General features: G+C 45.3%; 1 protein-coding gene across 1 annotated transcript; it reads left to right on the plus strand.

Moving 5' to 3' along the window:
• Positions 1-816: 816 nt before the first annotated feature.
• On the plus strand, positions 817-19,251 carry corin (corin, serine peptidase; the record flags this gene model as incomplete). Its single annotated transcript, XM_079215890.1, has 24 exons — positions 817-870; positions 2,575-2,716; positions 5,397-5,759; positions 6,394-6,505; positions 7,408-7,512; positions 7,849-8,102; positions 8,190-8,303; positions 9,213-9,320; positions 9,986-10,096; positions 10,813-10,935; positions 11,035-11,190; positions 11,257-11,488; positions 12,912-13,054; positions 13,423-13,530; positions 13,640-13,753; positions 15,754-15,864; positions 15,965-16,088; positions 16,510-16,638; positions 16,896-16,945; positions 17,520-17,706; positions 17,951-18,113; positions 18,202-18,310; positions 18,739-18,872; positions 18,949-19,251. 24 exons carry the CDS (start codon positions 817-819, stop codon positions 19,129-19,131), a joined length of 3,429 nt encoding a protein of 1,142 aa, XP_079072016.1. The 3' UTR covers positions 19,132-19,251.
• Between the last annotated feature and the right edge of the window lie 8,249 nt (positions 19,252-27,500).

A 27,500-nucleotide genomic window follows, 5' to 3' on the forward strand; every position in this document is an offset into this window, starting at 1 on the left:
AAATAAGTAATTTTTCCATTTTTTAACCGAACGACACAGTTTTTTGACTGAAACTCATTCCTAACATGCCAATGCTTTGTTTTATTGTGATTTATGTTGCAGATTCTGATGCTTTAGGTCCTAATCTTTCCAAAAAGGTGTGTTATTAGTATGTGAGTTGTTGTTAAGGCCCTGAAACATACAGTTTGAAAAACCCGGGGACCGCTCGAGGAGGCATTTTTGTGGAATCTTGCTCATATCATGTTCATAGTTATGATCAAAATATAGTACAAAAGTGTTTTTTTTAATAAAGAATTTTTTCGCAAAAGAATTCTAAAAAGAAAGATATAAAATAACACAAGTATTATAACTCATTAGGGGTTCATACGACTACTTGAACTACTTGAACACGGAACAAAAGAGGGACCTACAATAATTCAAAGGTCTCACTATTCAAAAGGTCCTCACTTTGAGAGGTGGTCCTCACAAAGGTAGAACAACCAGTGTGTGTGTGTGTGTGTGTGTGTGTGTGTGTGTGTGTGTGTGTGTGTGTGTGTGTGTGTTTGGGGAATTTAAGACACAAACACACTGGCACGAGGCTCAAGTCCCAGCATGAGGGGGGTCTAATCCCACGATTAGACTGGTCACGTGCTCCAACCTGAGGTATGTGAGTGCGCGTGAGAGAGAGAGAGTGTGTGTGTGTTTAGAGAGAGAGAGAGAGAGAGAGCGCGAGCGCGGCTCGGGTGGGCGGAGCCAGCTGTCTCGCGCTCGGGTGTCGTTGGCGGCGCGCGGCAGCAGAGAGGATGGTCTCGCGCTCGGCAGCGGCAGCATCGGGTCATGTCCGCGCGGCGGGAGACCTGCCCGCGTGTCACCTTCAGCGGAGCCGCGACGGTGAGTGTGCGCGCGCTGTCCTTCAGTCCTGCCTGGCTCCTTGTCTCCTCGGTCCTCCTGTGTCTCCTTGTCTCCTCTGTCCTCCTGTGTCTCCTTGTCTCTTTCCTGCTGTGTTTCCTTCTCTGTCCTCCTCTGTCTCCTTGTCTCTATCTCTTCTGTCTCCTTGTCTCTGTCCTCTGTCTCCTTGTCTCTATCTCTTCTGTCTCCTTGTCTCTGTCCTCTGTCTCCTTGTCTCTATCTCTTCTGTCTCCTTGTCTCTGTCCTCTGTCTCCTTGTCTCTATCTCTTCTGTCTCCTTGTCTCTGTCCTCTGTCTCCTTGTCTCTATCTCTTCTGTCTCCTTGTCTCTGTCCTCTGTCTCCTTGTCTCTATCTCTTCTGTCTCCTTGTCTGTCCTTTCTTTCTTTCCTTTTCTTTCTTCCTCTGTCTCCTTGTCTCTTTCCTCTTATGTCTCCTTGTCTCTTTCCTCTTATGTCTCCTTGTCTCTTTCCTCTTCTGTCTCCTTGTCTCTGTCCTCCTATATTTCAGTCCTCTGTGTCTCCATCACCTCTAATAACCAGAAGATCTTGAATAAATCTTAAATCGTACATTTATTAATAATAATAATAATAATGTCTTGTAATCATTCATATTAAATAATAATAAAGATGTTCTTGTTATTCGTCCCATAAATCAAACTGTTATTGAACTAAATGTATTATTCTGCTTATTAATTATATTATTATTTCATACTTTATTAAATCTGCTGTGTATTTTTCTCTGTAATTAAATTATGAATTTAAATGAAAGTAAACGTCACTTCTTTCTGGAGCTCAGAAGTAAAACATACAAATAAATAAATTCTACTCTTTTGAATCGTTTAATTTTCTTTACTTGACAGATAAAGAAAAAGTTAATAAAATAGATATTAAATATGTATTCTACTATTTTGAAAGACGTTTCTAGTAAAAAATAAAAGGTGCCTATTAATATATTATTCTTATTCTCATTTTATTATTTAATAATACTTATGAATACATCAGCTTGTTATTGTTTGGGTTCATTGGTTATTCCGTCTCCATACTGAATATTTATAAAAATAATAATATAATTATCATCAGAGAATTATTATAATTTTTTAAAGATGAGATTCATTCTATTTATTATTATTTATTCAGTAAAAACAGTACTGTGTTTATTTATTTAGATTTTACTTCTATAACCATTTATGTAATTTAATTATGATTATTATGATGATTATTATTGATTAATAAGTTAGTGAATCGACAGAAACGTTATGTACTTTAATGTGATAAAAGTACATTTAACGCATTGTTCTGAATGATTTCTTAACTGATCGGTACATAAACAGTATTATATATATATATAATAATAATAATAATAATATATAATAACAATAATATATATATATATGTATATATATATATATATATACATATATATATATATATATATATATATATATATATATATATATATGTATATATATATATATATATATATATATATATATATATATATATATATATATATAAATCATTATGAAGGGAGTGTGCGGTAAAGAGGTTGAGTGTCGGCTCCTCGTCGAGTCGCTTTAAAAATAACTAGTTAAAAATAACCTGGGGGCGGGGCTTACACTGGTTAACGGCCACTCAGGGAGCTCCAATTGGTGGAAACCACTGATGATGTCATAACCCGGTCCTGCAGGCTCCGTCTCGAGGACCCGAGGCGGGAGGGGAGGCGTGTCCTCAGAAGGGATCGACCAATCAGCTTCGACTTCTCCTCTACATCCTGATTCCCACCGTGAGCCTTCTGACGGGCCTGCTGCTGCTGAGCCTGCTGCTCACAGGTACACACACACACACACACACACTGCTGCTCACAGGTACACACACACACACACTGCTGCTCACAGGTACACACACACACACACACACTGCTGCTCACAGGTACACACACACTGCTGCTCACAGGTACACACACACACACACACACTGCTGCTCACAGGTACACACACACACACTGCTGCTCACAGGTACACACACACTGCTGCTCACAGGTACACACACACACACACACACACACACACACTGCTGCTCACAGGTACACACACACACTGCTGCTCACAGGTACACACACACACACACACTGCTGCTCACAGGTACACACACACACACTGCTGCTCACAGGTACACACACACACACACTGCTGCTCACAGGTACACACACACACACTGCTGCTCACAGGTACACACACACTGCTGCTCACAGGTACACACACACACACACACACTGCTGCTCACAGGTACACACACACACACTGCTGCTCACAGGTACACACACACACTGCTGCTCACAGGTACACACACACACACTGCTGCTCACAGGTACACACACACACTGCTGCTCACAGGTACACACACACACACCGCTGCTCACAGGTACACACACACACACTGCTGCTCACAGGTACACACACACACACTGCTGCTCACAGGTACACACACACACACTGCTGCTCACAGGTACACCCCCCCCACACACACACACATATATCTACACACACTGCTGCTCACAGGTACACACACACGCATATCTACACACACTGCTGTTCACAGGTGCACACACACACACACACACATATCTACACACACTGCTGTTCACAGGTGCACACACACACACACACATATCTACACACACTGCTGCTCACAGGTACACACACATATCTACACACACTGCTGCTCACAGGTACACACACATATCTACACACACTGCTGTTCACAGGTGCACACACACACACACACACATATCTACACACACTGCTGCTCACAGGTACACACACATATCTACACACACTGCTGTTCACAGGTGCACACACACACACACACACATATCTACACACACTGCTGTTCACAGGTACACACACATATCTACACACACTGCTGCTCACAGGTACACACACATATCTACACACACTGCTGCTCACAGGTACACACACATATCTACACACACTGCTGCTCACAGGTACACACACACACACTATAAAGGAGGAAGGGATGAGAGAAGGAAGGAAAACATGATTGAGCTAAAAAGCATGGAAAGGATGTAAGGAAGCATGGAAAGGAGGCAAAGACTCATGAAAGGAGGTTAGGAAGCTTAAAAGGAGGTAAGGAAGCATGGAAAGGAGGCAAAGACTCATGAAAGGAGGTTAGTAAGCTTAAAAGGAGGTAAGGAAGCATGAAAAGGAGGCAAAGACTAATGAAAGGAGGTTAGGAAGCTTAAAAGGAGGTAAGGAAGCATGAGCAGACTGAGGATTGTGTAGGAGGAGAGATGACACATCATGTCTCTAATTAATCATGAGTGGGTTTGTGTGTGTACACGTGTGTGTGTGTGTGTGTGTGTGTACGTGTGTGTGTGTGTGTGTACACGTGTGTGTGTGTGTATGCGTGTGATTGTTTGTGTGTATGTGTGTGATTGTGTGTTTGTGTGTGTGTGATTGTTTGTGTGTGTGATTGTATGTGTGTGATTGTGTGTTTGTGTGTGTGATTGTGTGTGTGTGTGTGTGTGTGTGTGTGTGTGTGTGTGTGTGTGTGTGTGTGTGTGTGTGTGTGTGTGTCATGCTTCCCCTCATCACCATGACAGCGGAGAGTCCCTCGACCAATCAGGAGCGAGAAACATCTCAAACATTCAGAATATTTACACATGTCGTTAAACTGATCCTCTTTATCTCCTTTTATCTCCTTCTTCTTTCATCTCCTTCTTTTATCTTCTTCTTCTTCATCGTCTTCTTCTTTCATCTCCTTCTTTCATCTCCTTCTTTTATCTTCTTCTTCTTCATCGTCTTCTTCTTTTATCTCCTTCTTCTTTCATCTCCTTCTTTCATCTCCTTCTTTTATCTTCTTCTTCATCTTATATCTCCTTCTTTTATCTTCTTCTTCTTCATCGTCTTCTTCTTTTATCTTCTTCTTCTTCTTCTTCTTATATCTCCTTCTTTTATCTTCTTCTCTTATCTTCTTCTTTTATCTTCTTCTTCATCATCATCTTCTTCTTTCCTCTTCTTCTTCATCATCTTCTTCTTTTATCTTGTTCTTCATTGTCTTCTTCTTTTATCTTCTTCTTCATCATCTTCTTCTTTTATCTTCTTTAATCTTCGTCTTTAATATTCATCTTTTATCTTCTTTCATCTTCTTCATCATCCTTTTGTTCTTCTATCTTCTTCTTCATCTTTGTATTCTTCTTTTGTCATCTTCTTTCTTCTTTTATCTTCTTCTTTCATCTTCTTCTTTCATCTTCTTCTTTTATCTTCTTTCTTCTTCTTCTTTTACCTATTTATTTTACCTTCTTCTTTTATCTTCTTTCATCTTCTTCTTCTCCTTCTTCTTCTTGAGCAATATTTTTTTCTTGAGTGTATATATTCTGTGGTATATAAAGTAGTATTATGTATATATTCTGTGGTATATAACGTAGTATTGTGTATATTTCTGTGGTGTATAAAGTAGTATTATGTATATTTCTGTGTACTCCTTCAGGTATACTTGCCCCCCCCCTCCCCTCCCCGGAGCCCATGGCCGACAGCGACCCCGGGTACCGTGGCAACAGCACAAACCCCTCCCCCTTTCCTGAGACAAGAAACGCCAGTGTCAGCACACCTGTTCCCCCAGCCTCCTCCTCCTCCTCCTCCTCCTCCTCCTCCTCCTCCTCCTCCTCCTCTTCCTCCTCCTCCTCCTTCTCCTTCTCCTCCTCCTCCCTCTCTTCTTCCTCCTCCTCCTTCTCCTCCTCCTCCTCGCAGGCCCCGCCCACCCAGCCTTTTACGAAGCCCCCTGATTGGCTGACCTCGGTGACGTCGCTGAGCAGCACCTGGGCGATCAGCAGCACCTCGTCTCCGGACTCAGGTACCCGTCTGTCTGTCTGTCTGACCTGTCTCTCTCTCTCTGTCTCTCTCTGTCCTCTCTGTCTCATGTCCTCTGTCCTCTGTCCTCATGTCCTCTGTCCTCTCCATCTCATGTCCTCTGTCCTCATGTCCTCTCTCTTCTCCATCTCTTATGTCCTCTGTCCTCATGTCCTCATGTCCTCATGTCCTCTGTCCTCATGTCCTCATGTGCTCTGTCCACTCCGTTGTCTCCTCATGTCCTCTCTCCTCTCCATCTCTTATGTCCTCTGTCCTCATGTCCTCATGTCCTCTGTCCTCTCCATCTCATGTCCTCTGTCCTCATGTCCTCATGTCCTCATGTCCTCATGTCCTCTGTCCTCTCCGTCTCTTCTGTCCTCATGTCATCATGTCCTCATGTCCTCTGTCCTCTGTCCTCATGTCCTCTCCGTCTCCTCTGTCCTCATGTCCTCTGTCCTCTCCTCTGTCCTCTCTCCTCTCCATCTCTTATGTCCTCTGTCCTCATGTCCTCATGTCCTCTGTCCTCTCCATCTCATGTCCTCTGTCCTCATGTCCTCATGTTCTCATGTCCTCTGTCCTCTCCTCTGTCCTCATGTCCTCATGTCCTCATGTCCTCTGTCCTCTGTCCTCTCCTCCAGGTCGCTGTCAGCTGGTGGTGGAGCCTCAGTGTCACATGTTGCCTTACAACCAAACATGGCTGTCCTCCTCCGTTGCCGTGGTGAAGAGCTCCGAGGTGGACATGTTGCTAAGGTAACAGAGAGAGACTGTGTCCTCGCCTGTCTTTATATCACACTTCATATAGCTGAGGCTTTTATCCAAAGAGACTTACAATAAGTGATTCAACCATGAGGACAAACTCAGAACAACAAGAATCAAGAAAGCACAATTTCAATAAAGTTAAACTACAAAGTGTTATCAGTAAGAGACACTAAGTGCTACTAAAGTGAAGCTAGCTGCTACCTTCCTTATTCAAGGTGTAGTCTGATAAGATGTGTTTTTAGTTCACGTGGAAGATGAAGAGACTTCTGACTGGGGAAAGGAGAGGATCAGTTGGATGTCATCAGCATAGCTATGATAAGAAAAGACATGAGAGAGTTGGTGTCCAGAGAGAAGAGGAGAGGACCCAGGATGGAGCCTTGAGGGACTCCAGTAGTGAGGGAACAAGGTCCAGAGAGAAGAGGAGAGGACCCAGGATGGAGCCTTGAGGGACTCCAGTAGTGAGGGAACAAGGTCCAGAGAGAAGAGGAGAGGACCCAGGATGGAGCCCTGAGGGACTCCAGTAGTGAGGGAACAAGGTCCAGAGAGAAAAGGAGAGGACCCAGGATGGAGCCCTGAGGGACTCCAGTAGTGAGAGGACAAGGTCCAGAGAGAAGAGGAGAGGACCCAGGATGGAGCCCTGAGGGACTCCAGTAGTGAGAGAACAAGGTCCAGAGAGAAGAGGAGAGGACCCAGGATGGAGCCCTGAGGGACTCCAGTAGTGAGAGGACAAGGTCCAGAGAGAAGAGGAGAGGACCCAGGATGGAGCCCTGAGGGACTCCAGTAGTGAGAGGACAAGGTTCAGAGAGAAGAGAGACAGACTGGTGAGGGTCCAGACAGTTGTTCAGAAGAAGAGAGTGTCCTCATAAAGACATAAACACCTCGGTGTGTTTCAGGTTCTTCAGCTACCTCAGCCGGCTGTCCTGCTACAGACACATCATGCTGTTCGGCTGCTCTCTGGCGCTCCCTGAATGCACCGCCGCCGAGGGGACACGCACCAGGTACCACACACACACACACACACACACACACACACACACACACACACACACACACACACACACACGCTCAATGTCAGCTGTTCAGACAGTGTGTGTGTGTGTGTGTGTGTGTGTGTGTGTATGTGTGTGTGTGTGTGTGTGTGTGTGTGTGTGTGTGTGTGTGTGCGTGTGTGTGTGTACCAAGAATAACATCCTCACACTCTAAAATTCCAACGCACACTTGTTCAGCTGTGCCCGGTCTCTGACCTCTAAGGATTATGGGTATCTGTGTGTTTTATTGCTGCTGCTGATACTGTGTGTGTGTGTGTGTGCGTGTGTGTGTGTGTGTGTGTGTAGAAGGGTCGTGCTGCCCTGCTCCTCGTTCTGCGAGGCGGCTAGAGAAGGCTGTGAACCCGTCCTCCAGATGTTCAACGCCTCCTGGCCCGAATTCCTGCGCTGCTCTCAGTTCAGCAACGACACCTTTGCTCCGGCGCCGGCGCCGCCATCTTCTTCATCATCACCATCATCACCATCATCATCACCATCATCATCACCCTCGGTCCCCGCCCCTCACGCCTGTTACAGGCCGAGACAGATCAAAGGGAAACCCTGTGAGTAACACACACATACACACACGTTAACTGATTGGACGGTTCGATGACATCACTGCTGTGCCCTTCTCTCTGATTGGTCGGCAGCCGTGTGCGGCGGGACGCACAACTTCCTGTGCGCGACGGGGATCTGCGTCCCTCAGAAGTTGGAATGCAACGGGTACAACGACTGTGACGACTGGAGCGACGAAACCCACTGCGGTGAGACACACACACACACACACACGCACACACACACACACACACACACACACACACACACACACACATGTATTGTGATCTGTTTAGATAGCGTGGTAACTATATAGCCCGTTGTTGTGGTGATTTATTGCGGTTATTTACAGCGGTGGAGGTTCCGGAACTGTGTGTGTGTGTGTGTGTGTGTGTGTGTGTGTGTGTGTGTGTGTGTGTGTGTGTGTGTGTGACTATAGACTGGGACCGCTGGAATGTAAAGAGAGAGAGAGTTTTGTTCTCTTTGTCTTTGTCTCTCGCCCTCTCGCTGACCTCTGAGAGACTTTATGAGACACGAGGACACAGAGGAGGAATGTGAGGCAACAAAGTGTCTCAATAAACACCAGATTATTATTTATTAATTGTTTATTATATATTTTATAACTTAGAGGAACGATCTCACTGAGGCTCTTTGATATTTGCGACTTGATTGAATCCCGAGGTGAGCTCGTCCTTCACGCTAACACCGCTAGCATCGTTAGCTTGAGAAACTAACTGAATCTCTCACGCTAACACAGATAGCATCGTTAGCGTTAAAAACTAACTGATTCTCTCACGGTAAAACTGATCGCATCGCTAGCTTTAGAAACTAACTGATTCTCTCACGCTAACACTGATAGCATCGTTAGCTTGAGCAACTGATTCTCTCACGCTAACACTGATAGCATCGTTAGCTTGAGCAACTGATTCTCTCACGCTAACACTGATAGCATTGTTAGCTTGAGCAACAGAATCTCGCACGCTAACACTGATAGCATCGTTAGCTTGAGCAACTGAATCTCTCACGCTAACACTGATAGCATCGTTAGCTTGAGCAACTAAATCTCTCACGCTAACACTGATAGCATTGTTAGCTTGATCAACTGCATCTCTCCTCAGTTTGTTCGGATGAAGAGTTTCGGTGCAGCACCGGCCGGTGTCTCTCGCCCGCTATGGTGTGTGACGGCTACGACGACTGTGGAGACCTGAGCGACGAACTCAGCTGTGGTGAGAACACACACACACAACAAACACACACACACACAGAAACACACAGACACACACACACGTTTAGTGACGTAGTTTGGGGAGCTCAAGATCAACTGTGGGATCAGAGAGAGAGGAGTGTGGGCAAGGGAATCCACCACCTGTCTATCTGCCAACACACACACACACACACACACACACACACACAGTATCATGTTTGGGGTTTCGTGTGTCTGTCAGCTGTTATTTTTGGGGAACAGCTTCGCTGAACTTTGAGATTCACTGCAAACTATGTTTGTCTTGTATTTACTTCTCTAAATAAATCAACATTTTATTAAACAGGGTCAATAATTGACCCTGTTTAATAAAATGTTGATTTATTTTTTAATGCTACAGTCAACAACAACATGTGCTCGTCTTCGTGCCTTTAAAACATAAAACCATAAAAGAAGAACCGGAATAGAACAAACATAAACGTTTACATCTGTAGTAGTCGTAAAAGTATCTGTAGTAGTAGTTTAGGTATCTTAAGCAGTAAACGTATCTGTAGTAGTTCTGGTCAAACGAATACTGAAAACAGTTTCATGTTCGTTGAAAATGTTTATTTCTGTGCATAAATCTCACCTTTGGCTCATTCGTGTGTGTGTGTGTGTGTGTGTGTGTGTGTGTGTGTGCGTGTGTTTCAGTGTGTGATGTGGTTCGTGAGCATCGCTGTGGAGACGGTCGCTGTGTGTCCAGAGACTGGCTGTGTGACGGAGACCACGACTGCCTTGACAAGAGCGACGAGCTCAACTGCTGTGAGTAGCTAGTTAGTAACTAGGCTCTCTCATAGAACCCAGTTACATTTAGTAACTAGGCTCTCTCATAGAACCCAGTAACATTTAGTAACTATGCTCTCTCATAGAACCCAGTTACATTTAGTAACTAGGCTCTCTCATAGAACCCAGTTACATTTAGTAACTAGGCTCTCTCATAGAACCCAGTTACATTTAGTAACTAGGCTCTCTCATAGAACGCAGTTACATTTAGTAACTAGGCTCTCTCATAGAACCCAGTAACATTTAGTAACTAGGCTCTCGCATAGAACCCAGTAACATTTAGTAACTATGCTCTCTCATAGAGCCCAGTAACATTTAGTAACTAGGCTCTCTCAGTAGAGCCCAGTTACATTTAGTAACTAGGCTCTCTCATAGAACCTAGTTACATTTAGTAACTACGCTCTCTAATAGAGCCCAGTTACATTTAGTAACTAGGCTCTCTCATAGAACCCAGTTACATTTAGTAACTAGGCTCTCTCATAGAACCCAGTTACATTTAGTAACTACGCTCTCTAATAAAGCCCAGTTACATTTAGTAACTAGGCTCTCTCATAGAACCCAGTTACATTTAGTAACTTTTTGATCCAAGTTCATAAACGTTCATAAAATCAGCGCATGAGTCACTGTGTGTGTGTGTGTGTGTGTGTGTGTGTGTGTGTGTGTGTGTGTGTGTGTGTGTGTGTGTGTGTGTGCAGCCTGTAAGAGTCAGGGTCTGCTGGAGTGCAGGAACGGTCAGTGCGTCCCGTCTGCGTTCCGGTGTGACGGAGAGGACGACTGTAAAGACGGCAGCGACGAGGAGCACTGCAGCGGAGAGCAGAGTGAGACACCGTCAGCCATCGGCCATCTTTGCACACGTTCGGGTTCCTTCATGTGTGTGTGTGTGTGTGTGTGTGTGTGTGTGTGTGTGTGTGTTCCAGTTCAGGGTGTGTGTCCTCCCGGTCAGCCCAGCTGCATCTCCACTTCCTGTCCATCGGTGTGTGTGGGGGGCGCCGCCTGCGACCCGCGAACCAACAACAACAACAACTGCAGTGAGTCTCCACTCTGCTGCAAGAGCCAGAACCTGAACATGAAATGTGTGTACTCACCGCCTTTGTGTGTGTGTGTGTGTGTGTGTGTGTGTGTGTGTGTGTGTGTGTCAGCGCGCTGTGAGCCCATCACCTTGGAGCTGTGCATGAACCTTCCCTACAACCTGACTAGCTTCCCTAACTTCCTGGGCCACCTGTCCCAGAGGGAGAGCTCCGTGTCCTGGGAGGCCTCCCTGTTCCCGGCCCTGGTCCAGACCGGCTGCTACCAGTACCTCATGTTCTACGCCTGCACCCTGCTGGTGCCCAAGTGTGACCCGGTCAGCCTCACGAGGGTCCCGCCCTGCCGGTGAGCTAGTTAGTTACTAGTTAGTTAGTTAGTTAGTTAGCCTGCACCCTGCTGGTGCCCAAGTGTGACCCGGTCAGCCTCACGAGGGTCCCGCCCTGCCGGTGAGCTAGTTAGTTACTAGTTAGTTAGTTAGTTAGTTAGTTAGTTAGTTAGTTAGTTAGCCTGCATCCTGCTGGTGCCCAAGTGTGACCCGGTCAGCCTCACGAGGGTCCCGCCCTGCCGGTGAGCTAGTTAGTTACTAGTTAGTTAGTTAGTTAGTTAGTTAGTTAGTTAGTTAGTTAGTTAGTTAGTTAGTTAGCCTGCATCCTGCTGGTGCCCAAGTGTGACCCGGTCAGCCTCACGAGGGTCCCGCCCTACCGGTGAGCTAGTTAGTTACTAGTTAGTTAGTTAGTTAGTTAGTTAGTTAGCCTGCACCCTGCTGGTGCCCAAGTGTGACCCGGTCAGCCTCACGAGGGTCCCGCCCTGCCGGTGAGCTAGTTAGTTACTAGTTAGTTAGTTAGTTGGTTAGTTAGTTAGTTAGCCTGCACCCTGCTGGTGCCCAAGTGTGACCCGCTCAGCCTCACGAGGGTCCCGCCCTGCCGGTGAGCTAGTTACTAGTTAGTTAGTTAGTTAGTTAGTTAGTTAGTTAGTTAGTTAGTTAGTTAGTTAGTTAGTTAGCTTGCACCCTGCTGGTGCCCAAGTGTGACCCGCTCAGCCACACGAGGGTCCCGCCCTGCCGGTGAGCTAGTTACTAGTTAGTTAGTTAGCAGTTAGTTAGTTAGTTACGACTTAGTTAGTACTTAGTTAGTTAGTTACTAGTTAGTTAGTTACTAGTTAGTTAGTTAGTTAGTTGTTAGTTAGTTAGTTACTAGTTAGTTAGTTAGTCAGCCTGCAGAGGGTCCCGCCCTGCCGGTTAGTTAGTTAGTTAGTTTGTTACTAGTTAGTTGGTTAGTTAGCCTGCACGCTGCTGGTGCCCAAGTGTGACCCGCTCAGCCTCACGAGGGTCCCGCCCTGCCAGTTAGTTAGTTACTAGTTAATTAGTTAGCCTGCAGAGGGTCCCTTCCTGCCGGTTAGTTTAGTTAGTTAGTTAGTTAATTAGTTAGTTAGCCTGTTAATGCAGGTTAGTCACTAGTTGGTCTGCAGAGGGTCCCTTCCTGCCGGTGAATCACTAGTTAGTTAGTTAGCCCGTTAATGCAGGTTAGTCACTAGTTAGTTAGTTAGTTAGCCTGCAGAGGGTCCCGTCCTGCAGGTTAGTAACTAGTTAGTTAGTCTGCAGAGGTTCCCACCCTGCTGGTCAATCACTAGTTAGTTAGCCTGTTAATGCAAGTTAGTCACTAGTTAGTTAGTTAGCCTGCAGAGGGTCCCATCCTGCAGGTTAGTAACTAGTTTGTTAGTTAGCTAGCTAACTAGCTAGTTAGCATGCTTAGTTGCTGTGTGTTTTCAGGTCGTTGTGTCGCAGTGCGAAGGAGAAGTGTGAGTCGGTGCTCGGCATTGTGGGATTGCAGTGGCCTGAGGACTCAGACTGCACTCAGTTTCCAGAGGAGGCCGGAAACACTACATGTCTACTGCCAGAGGACGGAGTCGAGGGTACTGCCTGCCTGCCTGCCTGTCTGTCTGTCTGCCTGTCTGTCTGTCTGTCTGTCTGTCTGTCTGTCTGTCTGTCTGTCTGTCTGTCTGCCTGCCTGTCTGCCTGTCTGTCTGTCTGTCTGTCTGTCTGTCTGTCTGTCTGCCTGTCTGTCTGTCTGTCTGTCTGTCTGTCTGTCTGCCTGTCTGTCTGTCTGTCTGCCTGTCTGTCTGCCTGTCTGTCTGTCTGTCTGTCTGTCTGTCTGTCTGTCTGCCTGTCTGTCTGTCTGTCTGTCTGCCTGTCTGTCTGTCTGTCTGTCTGTCTGACTGTACTGATATCAGGACTTGAACTTGACATTGTTGTTGTTGTTGGTGCGTCGCCTCGGCAACAGAGTGCTCCCCCAGCCACTTCAAGTGCCGGTCGGGTCGCTGCGTCCTAGCAACCAAACGCTGTGACGGACACCTGGACTGTGACGACCACAGCGACGAGGACAACTGTGGTGAGACTTTCAAAATAAAAGTCTAGTCTGTCACATAGTGTCAGTATATGAAGTAGTAAAGTATCTGTCGTAGCAGTAAAGTATGCATGGATGATGTCGCCCCCTGCAGGCTGCTCTGAGCGCGCTCTGTGGGAGTGTCCCGGCAGTAAAGTGTGCATCAAAGCCAGTATGATCTGTGACGGGTTCCCAGACTGCCCCCTGCTGGTGGACGAGGCCAACTGCAGTGAGTCCTGTCTCCTCCGCAGATTGTTTTAAACTAGACCTCAGGTGGAGTGAGGTGAGGAGAAAAGCTGAAGTTGTGATCTTCGCAATAAAACATCTTTGATGTGTCGAGTCTAGTCTTGGCCAATCAGCGTTAAGATGTCAACAGCGGCTTCATTTCCCTCCCACCAGTTTTTTAATGGCAAGCTAGTCAGCTTGCTATCACGTTAACTAACGTTGTTGGAGAGACAGCGAGTGAGATTACTGTCAGCGGCGAGTCAGCGGCACCTCCCTGACTACTGCCCTCTAGTGGTGACTCCTCCCTGACTACTGCCCTCTAGTGGTGACTCCTCCCTGACTACTGCCCTCTAGTGGTGACTCCTCCCTGACTACTGCCCTCTAGTGGTGACTCCTCCCTGACTACTGCCCTCTAGTGGTGACTCCTCCCTGACTACTGCCCTCTAGTGGTGACACCTCTCTGACTACTGCCCTCTAGTGGTGACTCCTCCCTGACTACTGCCCTCTAGTGGTGACTCCTCCCTGACTACTGCCCTCTAGTGGTGACTCCTCCCTGACTACTGCCCTCTAGTGGTGACTCCTCCCTGACTACTGCCCTCTAGTGGTGACTCCTCCCTGACTACTGCCCTCTAGTGGTGACACCTCCCTGACTACTGCCCTCTAGTGGTGACACCTCTCTGACTACTGCCCTCTAGTGGTGACACCTCTCTGACTACTGCCCTCTAGTGGTGACTCCTCCCTGACTACTGCCCGCTAGTGGTGACTCCTCCCTGACTACTGCCCTCTAGTGGTGACTCCTCCCTGACTACTGCCCTCTAGTGGTGACACCTCCCTGACTACTGCCCTCTAGTGGTGACACCTCTCTGACTACTGCCCTCTAGTGGTGACACCTCCCTGACTACTGCCCTCTAGTGGTGACACCTCCCTGACTACTGCCCTCTAGTGGTGACACCTCTCTGACTACTGCCCTCTAGTGGTGACACCTCTCTGACTACTGCCCTCTAGTGGTGACTCCTCCCTGACTACTGCCCTACTGCCCTACTACTGAGGTGTTGTTGATGTGTTGTTGACGTGTTGTTGACGTGTTATTGACGTGTTGTTGACGTGTTACTGACATGTTATTGGCGTGCTATTGACGTGTTGTTGACGTGTTATTGACGTGTTATTGGCGTGTTGTTGACGTATTGTTGACGTGTTGTTGACGTGTTACTGACTTGTTGTTGACGTGTTGTTTGATGTGTTGTTGACGTGTTGTTGGCGTGTTGTTGACGTGTTGTTGACGTGTTATTGACGTGTTGTTTGATGTGTTGTTGGCGTGTTGTTGGCGTGTTGTCGGCGTTTTGTTGACATGTTGTTGATGTGTTGATTGATGTGTTGTTGACGTGTTGTTGACGTGTTGTTGGCGTGTTGTTGGCGTGTTGTTGACGTATTGTTGACGTGTTGATTGATGTGTTGTTGACGTGTTGTTGGCGTGTTGTTGACGTGTTGCTGGTGTGTTGTTGGCGTGTTGTTGACGTGTTGTTGACGTTTTATTGGCGTGTTTGTGACGTGTTGTTGACGTGTTGTTGACGTGTTATTGGCGTGTTGTTGACGTGTTGTTGATATGTTGATTGATGTGTTGTTGACATGTTGTTGATGTGTTGATTGATGTGTTGTTGACGTGTTGTTGACGTGTTGTTGGCGTGTTGTTGACGTATTGTTGACGTGTTGATTGATGTGTTGTTGACGTGTTGTTGGCGTGTTGTTGACGTGTTGCTGGTGTGTTGTTGGCGTGTTGTTGACGTGTTGTTGACGTTTTATTGGCGTGTTTGTGACGTGTTGTTGACGTGTTGTTGACGTGTTATTGGCGTGTTGTTGACGTGTTGTTGATATGTTGATTGATGTGTTGTTGATGTGTTGTTGACGTGTTGTTGGCGTGTTGTTGAAGTGTTGTTGGCGTGTTGTTGAAGTGTTGTTGGCGTGTTGTTGACGTGTTGTTGACGTGTTGTTGACGTGTTTCCTCAGCTCTGTGCAGAGACAACGAGCTGTCCTGTAACAACCATCAGTGCGTCCATCGGACTCTGTGGTGCGACGGCAAGAAACACTGTTCAGACAGCTCTGACGAGTGGAACTGTGGTAACACGCCTCATGCTACTGTTGCAACATGCCCTGTAACATGTAAACATGTATGTACATGTATGTACATGTATCAGCCTCTGTATTGATCTCTCTGCAGTGTCCCTGTCCGATCAATCGGGTTCTGTGTTGACGGTGTTCAGGACGGCAGCAGAGTATCAGGTCTGTGCCGACGAGTGGAACCAAGATCTGAGTGAGCTGACCTGCAGCCAGCTGGGACTAGGGTAAGGTCAGTAACACACACACACACACACACACACACACACACACACACACACACACACACACATAGACACACAGACACACACACACACACACACACACAGAGACACGCACACACACGCACACACACACACATAGACACACAGAGACACACACACACAGAGACACGCAGAGACACACACACACATAGACACACAGAGACACACACACACAGAGACACACACACACAGAGACACACACACACACACACACACACACACACACACACACACACACATAGACACACAGACACACACACACACACACAGAGACACGCACACACACACACACACACACACATAGACACACAGAGACACACACGCACACACACACACACACACGCACACACACACAGGTGAACTACAGTGTGACGTTTCTCTGCAGAGTTCCCTCCTCTGTTTCCATGGTACCCGACCACCCCAGCGTCCCAGGCCGTCGCCGTTGGTTACACGTTCACCCCGAGTGGAACCAGAGGAACGGTTCTGCTCTGCAGGCCCGACTGGAGAAGAGAAGGTGAGGAACCTCTGCAGAACCACGGGGACCACAGAGTCTCTCTGTCTCTCTACCTGTCTGTCTACCTCTCTTCCTGTCTCTCTCTCTACCTGTCTCTCTCTCTCTCTCTCTCTCTCTCTCTCTCTCTCTCTCTCTCTCTCTCTCTACCTCTCTCTCTACCTGTCTCTCTCTCTCTCTCTCTCTACCTCTCTCTTTACCTGTCTCTCTCTCTCTACCTGTCTGACTGTCTACCCGTCTCTCTCTCTGTCTGTCTGCAGTCATGCGTGTCATTCCAGGAGGAGAGTATCTCTGCTCTGCACCAGAGAAGGTAAATAAATATTTATCCTCTTATTATTACAGTCACTCTGAAGTTTATTTTTACCATAAATCTCTCTCTCTCTCTCTGTCTCTCTCTCTCTCTCTCTGTCTCTGTCTCTCTCTCTCTCTATGTCTCTCTCTCTCTCTATGTCTCTCTCTCTCTCTATGTCTCTCTCTCTCTCTCTCTATGTCTCTCTCTCTCTCTCTCTCTATGTCTCTCTCTCTCTCTCTCTCTATGTCTCTCTCTCTCTCTATGTCTCTCTCTCTCTCTCTCTATGTCTCTCTCTCTCTCTCTCTCTATGTCTCTCTCTCTCTCTCTGTCTCTCTCTCTCTCTCTCTCTCTCTATGTCTCTCTCTCTCTGTCTCTCTCTCTCTCTCTCTCTCTATGTCTCTCTCTCTCTCTCTGTCTCTCTCTGTCTCTCTCTCTCTATGTCTCTCTCTCTCTCTCTATGTCTCTCTCTGTCTCTCTCTCTCTCAATGTCTCTCTCTCTGTCTCTGTCTCTCTGTCTCTCTCTCTCTCTGTCTCTCTCTCTCTCTCTCCCTCTCTCTCTCTCCCTCTCTCTCTATCTCTCTCTCTCCATCAGAGTGCGGGCTCCGCCCCTCGCTGGGCGTCTTCCCCTACAGGAAGAAGAGGATTCTGGGAGGCCGTGTCTCCCGCTTGGGGGCGTGGCCTTGGCAGTGCTCGCTGCAGAGCGGGCTCAGCGGTCACGTGTGCGGCTGCGTCCTCATCCACCGGCGCTGGGCTCTGACCGTCGCCCACTGCTTTGAGGGGTGAGACGGGGAGGAGGGTGAGACGGGGAGGAGGGTGAGACGGGGAGGAGAGTGAGACGGGGAGGAGGGTGAGACGGGGAGGAGGGTGAGACGGGGAGGAGGGTGAGACAAGGAGGAGGGTGAGACGGGGAGGAGGGTGAGACGGGGAGGAGGGTGAGACGGTGATGCATTGACTTTGCATGTCCTCCTTTGTGAACGCAGCATGAGACGCTCAGAGCCCTGAGCCCTGCGCTCTGTCTTGCAGGCGGGAGAGCGCCGAGCTGTGGAAGGTGGTGCTGGGCCTCAACAACCTGGACCACCCGGGCGCCCACAGCCAGAGCCGAGGGGTGCGCTCCATCATCGTGCACCCGCGCTACAACCGGGCCGTGGTGGACTATGACATCAGCGTGGTGCAGCTGGACTCTGCGGTCAGACACGCGGTCGATCACCGGGGTCAAAGAGGACGGTATTGATTATTAATGGGTTCATTAATATTGATCATTCGTCTGTCTTCAGGTCGAGGAGACGCCGTTCGTCCGGCCGGTCTGTCTGCCGGAACCCGACCGGCTTCCCTCGCCCGACTCCTACTGCTACATCACAGGCTGGGGTCACATGGGCAACAGGAGTGAGTGCACACACACACACACACACACACACACACACACACACACACACACACACACATACCCATACGTCTGTGGTTGTGAGGACCCTGATATCATGCTGGACTCAAACCTCAACCATCACAACTAAGGCTGACACACAGAGACAGACAACCAGATCAAATAGTTTACCGGACATTCAACCTTTGTTTCTTTATAATACTTGTAATACTTATAATACTTATAATACTTATAATACTTGTAATACTTGACCTCACAGTTTGTTTGTTCGCCCCCTGGTGTTTCGGAGAATATTGCGTCCTTAATTCTAACCCGAACCCTGAAACAGGCCTTTGAAGAAGTGAAGCGCAAGTACAAGAAACAAACACATGTTCTTATTGATTTGTGTGTGTGTGTGTGTGTGTGTGTGTGTGTGTGTGTGTGTGTCCAGTGCCCTTCAAGCTGCAGGAAGGTGAGGTTCGGATCATCTCGCTGTCACAGTGTCAGTCTTACTTTGACATGAAGACCATCACTCCCAGAATGCTTTGCGCCGGTTACGATGCCGGAACCGTCGACTCCTGCATGGTAACAGACAGCCGGTCGGGTTTTCTGAACAAACCGCTGTGCAGTGTGTTTACAGTGTGTGTGTGTGTGTGTTCAGGGCGACAGCGGCGGCCCGTTGGTGTGCGAGGAGGGCAGCGGTCGCTGGACGTTGTTCGGCCTGACGTCGTGGGGCAGCGTGTGCTTCAGTAAAGTGCTCGGACCCGGCGTTTACAGCAACGTGACGCACTTCACCGCCTGGATCCAACAACAGATCTACATCCACACGTACCTGAACGACTGACGCACACACACCGTTTGTTCCTCTACCTGTGCCTCTATCTATACTGATCGCCTTCAGATGCCAACTGCTGTATGAGCAGCATTATAAATTCGTATTACAGATGCTAACTAGTTAGCTAATAGAGCTGCAATTAGACTTCACGATTAAACGTTCACTAATTAATGATCATTTTTATTACACTACAGGTTTGAATTTGAATCTGATAAACAACTGCACACCTAATGACGTTTAACCACTGCAGGATACTTTGGAATTTAAACATCAATGTATTTGTTGCATTGAAATAGTTTACTCTGGAAAAACAAAACCACAAAGGAATTCATCATGAATCCAGTCAAATGTGTGAACGTCATAAAATATGTGGTGTTCAAACTGCATCACTAACGACCCTTAAATACAAATTTTTTTCGTTTGATCCAAACCAAAATTACAGGCGTGAAACCTTGAAACTAGAATGTAATTTTGTTTGGGATGGTTCAGACTTTCGGACCATTTAAAGGAAGTTTCAGAACTGGGGAAAGAAAACAAGATGGAATAATTGGTGTCTAGTATCGAGAGACGCAGCTCACGTAGTCGACAACGACAAGACGACAAGCTGTAAGCGAAGGACGTGACGTAGATGACAATAGGATGAAGGTGACAACGACAAGACGTAGTCGACAACGACAAGACTTAGTCGACAGGATGAAGGTGACAACGACAAGACATAGTCGACAGGATGAAGGTGACAACGACGAGACGTAGTCGACAACGACAAGACTTAGTCGACAGGATGAAGGTGACAACGACGAGACGTAGTCGACAGGATGAAGGTGACAACGACAAGATGTAGTCGACAGGATGAAGGTGGCAACGACAAGACGTAGATGACAGGTGAAGGTGACAATGACAAGACGTAGACAACAGGATGAAGGTGACAACGACAAGACGTAGGCGACAGGATGAAGGTGACAACGACAAGACGTTGACGACAGGATGAAGGTGACAACGAAAAGATGTAGTCGACAACGACAAGACGTAGACGACAGGTGACAACGCCAAGACGTAGGCGACAGGATGAAGGTGACAACGACAAGACGTAGTCGACAGGATGCAGGTGACAATGACGAGACGTAGGCGACAGGATAAAGGTGACAACGTCAAGACGTAGACGACAGGATGAAGGTGACAACGACAAGACGTAGACGACAGGATGAAGGTGACAACGACAAGACGTAGTCGACAGGATGAAGGTGACAACGACAACGAAAAGACGTAGACGACAGGATGAAGGTGACAACGACAAGACGTAGACGACAGGATGAAGGTGACAACGACAAGACGTAGGCGACAGGATGAAGGTGACAACGACAAGACGTAGACGACAGGATGAAGGTGACAAGATGTAGTCAACAACGGCAAGACGTAGGCGACAGGATGAAGGTGACAATAATGAGACGTAGACGACAGGATGAAGGTGACAACGACAAGACGTAGTCGACAGGATGAAGGTGACAACGAAAAGACGTAGACGACAGGATGAAGGTGACAACGACAAGACGTAGACGACAGGATGAAGGTGACAACGACAAGACTTAGACGACAGGATGAAGGTGACAACGACAAGACGTAGACGACAGGATGAAGGTGACAACGACAAGGCGTAGACGACAGGATGAAGGTGACAACGACAAGACGTAGGCGACAGGATGAAGGTGACAACGACAAGACGTAGACGACAGGATGAAGGTGACAAGATGTAGTCAACAACGGCAAGACGTAGTCGACAGGATGAAGGTGACAATGATGAGACGTAGTCGACAGGATGAAGGTGACAATGATGAGACGTAGACGACAGGATGAAGGTGACAACGATGAGACGTAGACGACAGGATGAAGGTGACAACGACAAGACGTAGTCGACAGGATGCAGGTGACTGACGAGACGTAGGCGACAGGATGAAGGTAACAACGTCAAGACGTAGGCGACAGGATGAAGGTGACAACGACAAGACGTAGTCGACAGGATGAAGGTGACAACGACAAGACTTAGACGACAGGATGAAGGTGACAACGACAAGACGTAGACGACAGGATGAAGGTGACAACGACAAGACGTAGGCGACAGGATGAAGGTGACAACGACAAGACGTAGGCGACAGGATGAAGGTGACAACGACAAGACGTAGATGACAGGATGAAGGTGACAAGATGTAGTCAACAACGGCAAGACGTAGGCGACAGGATGAAGGCGACAACGATGAGACGTAGACGACAGGATGAAGGCGACAACGGCAAGACGTAGGCGACAGGATGAAGGCGACAACGATGAGACGTAGACGACAGGATGAAGGCGACAACGGCAAGACGTAGGCGACAGGATGAAGGTAACAACGACAAGACGTAGGCGACAGGATGAAGGTAACAACGACAAGACGTAGGCGACAGGATGAAGGTGACAACGACGACGGTCTTTTGTTCGCTCACATCATTGTAATTTGAAACCCAAACCAACCACAATAAATTTAACAATGTAACAAAAACTGAACTCTTTTGTTCCAGTTGTGAAAAGGCTCTGAGACTTCAGAAGTTACATTTTGGTGTTCGTTGTTTATGAAATTTAAATTATAGACTTTCTTTGCTTCCAGAAACACGTTAGTTGCACTTGTTGTTGCTTTACTCGTAGCGTTGTGATATACTTCCTGATGGGAAGATTTCATTATTAGATTGTTAGAATATTGTTGTATTAATACAAAGTAAACTTTAAGTGAACTCATTGTTGGGTTTATGTGTGTGTTGGATGTACACACACACACTTTATTTCCACGACATCATCTGCTTTGATAAAAATCACAACATTCACACGTTTCTAAAAGCTGCTATCTTAAACAGACCAGTTGAGCACTCAACTTCCCACAATGCTTCACTCTATAGTGCCTGTACTTAAACTTAGCAGTAAGAAAACAACCTTGTTACCTGTACAATGTCTGTACGTGTGTGTGAGACAGAGAGAGAGGATTCTTTTTTTGTTGTTGCTTCTAAACAAACCGGCAACTTATTTGGGCAACTTTGATGGACAACATTTATCTTTATTCACATGTTTTATCTCTTGTGTGAAACGACACAAAGCGGCCTCAGACATACAGTCCAGACTTCATCCAGACACATTTTAAAATTCAACCATAAATGTCGACTGTAGCATACGGCCAATATTAACGGATTCCCGCTGATGCATCATGTTAACAATGCTAATTAACGTAAATTAGCTTGTAAATTAATGGACAAACCAATTTGCTTAAATTGTGTTGTTTTAAAAGCAGCTAGTTAGCTAGCAGACCCGCTAACACAAAAAACTGCCACAATAGCGTAAAAATGTGAAGCACAAATGGAGCATATTTTCATTATAGATCATTAATTAATATTTTTTTACGACGTTGGCAGTAAGCTACATTAGCTTCCGCTATGTATTCGTGAGTTTTACACTATAGCTAAAGCTAACTCAAGCTAAAGTGAGTTAGCAGATGAAAGAACTCATCTAACTGCAAAGGTCAAACTCTTCCAATAACTATTTAAAATATTAGGTTAAATGTCATCTATTTAGCGCCTAGCTAGTTAGCTAACTTGCTAATTCCACAATGATTTCATAGCGGCAGGGCTTCGTTCACATTACTTTAACATTTAGCCGGAATTTACCCGTTTTTACATCACCGTTCATGAAGGCAGTAACTCTATCAATTAGCCTAAGCTAATATCTAACACTAATTGCTAATGCTAATTGCTAGCATGCTGAGTATTATTATTATGGTTATGTAAGAGTCCTTTAAAGGTCTGTTATGGGGACAAACTGTTTGGTGACCAAAGCGGATACGTCATCTAAGTAGCTCATAGCTAAATAGAATTACAAGCTAATAGCTAAATATATATTTATATTTGCAATTTTATCAACAAAATAAGTAGAATTTAAATTCTTTGCACTGAAATGTGAAGATCCAGCAACAATTAAATAAACATTGTGTTGGTTTGAAACTTTTGAGTTTTTTTAAATGTTAACGTCCCATTTGTTAAATTGAGAGCATCCTCCTGGGGAGATTTAACTCAACTAGGAGGACGACAAGTTTGTAACCCCGTAGAGGAGTTGCCCATCGAGTTGCCCATCAAGTTGCCCATCGAGTTGCCCGTTGCCCCTCCATGCTGACGTCTAACTGACATCCAGAACATTCCAAGTGGTTGTTGTTGTTGTTTTGTGTGTTTGGTTTTTTAAGAGTATTTTTCTACAGCTTTTTGTATGTTGTGCTCATTACACAGGGCTGTGTGTGTGTGTGTGTGTGTGTGTGTGTGTGTGTGTGTGTGTGTGTGTGTGTGTGTGTGTTTGTGTGTGTGTGTAGATGCAGTCATGTGACGTACAGACTGTATGTTTGTTGCCTTGTGAGCGTGTTTCTGATGTCACTTCCTGGTTTAGCTGTTAGCTGTAATAATGATGATGATGATGATGATGATGATGATGATGATGATGATGATGAAGAAGAGTGTCACTGTTTAATTATATGGATTTAAATGCTTCATGAACAGACTGTAGCCTCTAATGTTTTTGTGTAACCGTGAATAATTGGTTTGTATCACCTTGTAACCCACAAATAAAAGTATACACACACTATTCCCGCGTGTGTGTGTGTGTGTGTGTGTGTGTGTGTGTGTGTGTGTGTGTGTGTGTGTGTGACTCACGTGCCTGTACGTCCAGTCTGTTTCCACTTCCTCTAGTCCAGAAATAAAGGTGCATGATGGGAGATATTTAGTCTGAAACATGTTTTTATTAGACTGAATTCAGACGAGGAGTCAAACTGTCATAATGCCTTCTGGTATATATTAATATCTGGTATATATTAATATCTGGTATATATTAATATCTGGTATATATTAATATCTGGTATATATAAGACACCTAAGAGGTGATCAATATAAATATGGAATATGGATTCAACCCTTTTACAAACTTTACTCAACACTAAATCGATTAGTTCCACGTGTGTTTAATTCATCTTATTTTAACGTCCTTTAACAAACACCATTTCCCAGAATGCCACAGTCGGTTGAGGGACGAGAGCTGAATGACATTATGGATATGAAAGAAACTCTGTTTGTTTTTATCAAACAAGCAGGAAGCAGAACATTTGTCGGGGACTACTTTCTGGAACGCTCACTTTACACGTTACAACGTGCAGAACTACATGTTGATGATCCTGGACATGAAGGCTCTCCAGTGGGTCTTCATCCTGGACATGAAGGATCTCCAGTGGGTCTTCATCCTGGACATGAAGGCTCTCCAGTGGGTCTTCATCCTGGACATGAAGGCTCTCCAGTGGGTCTTCATCCTGGACATGAAGGCTCTCCAGTGGGTCTTCATCCTGGACATGAAGACTCTCCAGTGGGTCTTCATCCTGGACATGAAGGCTCTCCAGTGGGTCTTCATCCTGGACATGAAGGCTCTCCAGTGGGTCTTCATCCTGGACATGAAGGCTCTCCAGTGGGTCTTCATCCTGGACATGAAGGATCTCCAGTGGGTCTTCATCCTGGACATGAAGACTCTCCAGTGGGTCTTCATCCTGGACATGAAGGCTCTCCAGTGGGTCTTCATCCTGGACATGAAGGCTCTCCAGTGGGTCTTCATCCTGGACATGAAGGCTCTCCAGTGGGTCTTCATCCTGGACATGAAGGCTCTCCAGTGGGTCTTCATCCTGTAGGAACCCGTGTGCAGCCGTCAGTCCTGTGAGGCGTTCACCAGCCGTGAGGAGCGACGCTGTCACACCGACGCACGGCGACTCACACCGGCTATTATGAACCTGTAATAAGACGTCTTAGTGTCTGCACGGCCCTGAAGCCTGGCATTAACCCAGTGACAGCGACCAGTGTTCCCATAATGCCAGGCTTTGTGTGTGTGTGTGTGTGTGTGTGTGTGTGTGTGTGTGTGTGTGTGTGTGTGTGAGCGACAAACACAAAGGCGTTAAAAAGCGTCTGTTCTCACCTCAGCAGACTCTCTCTGTCTGTCCATGAGACGTCTTCTTTGTTCCAGCCACACGGTGCGTATGAATACAACATATTTATGTTTATTGAAATGTGTTAAAATGATAGTCAATCGTCTGTGAGATGATCAATATGTGATTCTTATCTTACTTATCGGAGGTTTCCTGGACAGAATTGTGACATTTCACTATTCAAATTCTAGAAAATGTTCCTTTAATATTGATTCACTTTTATTTTATGCTTCTCTTTCATAATGAAGTAATAATGAAACATAGAGATATTGATCCGTTATTCTCTTTCATAATGAAGTAATAATGAAACATAGAGATATTGATCCGTTATTCTCTTTCATAATGAAGTAATAATGAAACATAGAGATATTGATCCGTTATTCTCTTTCATAATGAAGTAATAATGAAACATAGAGATATTGATCCGTTATCTGGAGGCGTTCAGCTGTTGAAGAGTTTCCTGCAGACGATGAGCAGAACTGAGCTGCAGAGATTACTTTTTTTTTTTTTAATTTCTCTGATTCCAGCTTCTAAAATATGAATGTTTTCTAGTTTCTTTACTCCGTTTCACAAACAACAAGTTTATTAATCGTTAATTTCATTTGACGAGTTTGAAGAAGTTTGAAGGAAAACTGCTTTCTTAAAATCCTGAAAGTTCTGTTTGGGTTTTCTCTCAAATCTGATTATAACGATAATTAGTGCCAAATAACAAACTTTATTAATGTTTTTAACTTGTTTATAACTGGTCTTACCCTTCACAATAAAAGCCTTGGCTCACATTCAGGATATTTTGTTTGTTTCAGATGATGGACGAAGAAACTACGAAGCGTTACTATGACGACGGACAGAAACAAGCCGAAGTAATTCATTAATATTTTCATCATCTCTCTTTATATACTATATTAATATGTATGTATATATGGTATATATATGTGTAAATACTATATATATATATATATATATATATATATATATATATATATATTAAATAATGTATGTATATACTATATATATAGTATATACATGTGTTTGTATATTTATGTATATATACATATATATGTTTATATATATATATATATATTTATATTATGTATATATTATATATATTATAATGTATATATTATATATATATATTATTTGTATATATATACACATATATGTGTATATATACTATATTTATATGTATATGTACAGATACAGATATATGTATATTTATGTAAATATAGATTCATATATCTGTATATATACTTATATAATAAATAGACGTATATTTAACTGTACCAACTGTTTGGTTTCTCCGAACTTCTGCTCTGATTGGCTGGTTGTTTTCTTTTGATGTTTTATAGTAACGATAACAAGTGAATCATAAACTTTATCTTGAACTCCTGTACAACGTGTAAGTGAACAGCGTGTGTGTGTGTGTGTGTGTGTGTGTGTGAGAGAGAGAGAGAGAGAGAGAGAGAGAGAGAGAGAGAGAGAGAGAGGTGAGTGAGTGTATCTGCTGGTTTAATGATTAATGTGACAAAACTATAAATCTTGTTTATTAAATGACGGAGAGAATGATGGATGGAAAAAAAGAGGAAGAACCAACGTGTGAGAAACACAAGAAGGAATGTTCAAACAAGAGGCTCAGGGTTTGTGAAGTTAGAAAGTAATAGATTATTATGAAATACTCGTCTGTAATGTGAAACCAGTTCAAGACCCAGTTACTGGTTCACAGGAGGAGAAACAGAAACTAAAGCCTTCTGTTAACTCTTTTCAGGTTCAGAAAGAAAGAAACGTTGATCAAATCATCTGACCACCAGGGGGCGACTCCTCTGTTTGTATAGAAGTCTATGCTTCATGTGTTAAAGCTGCATTCTCAGTGATGAAGTTCAACAGATACTCGCTCATCGCTTATTGTCGAGCGAGTAAACTGACGCCGTTTGGTGTGAACGCAGCATAACTTAAAAATACAAATACTTTCCCCCAAAAACCAAAGATTTCAAAGCATTTAAAACTTTTTTTTTAACGTGCCGCCAATCAACCAATTCTAAGCAATTCTAACCAATCTGACAGCATTTTTTTAGCAGCGTAGGTTTGATGCTAGGTCCGAACCTTTGATTGAAGTAGTGAGGATCGTTACCCACAATGCAGCAGTGTCCTCACTATGGTGATTTAAATGGACCTCATAAGCATAGCAATACAAGCACACACACACACACACACACACACACACACACACACACACACACACACACACACACACACACACACACACACACACACACACACACACACATGTCAGGTTTTGTTGTGTACAAAGTGCAACTACTCATTCTCTCTCTCTCTTTCTTTGACATGCTCTTTTGTGACTACAAC

This window comes from Taurulus bubalis, assembly GCF_910589615.1.
Source record: "Taurulus bubalis genome assembly, chromosome: 3".
NCBI lineage: Eukaryota > Metazoa > Chordata > Actinopteri > Perciformes > Cottidae > Taurulus > Taurulus bubalis.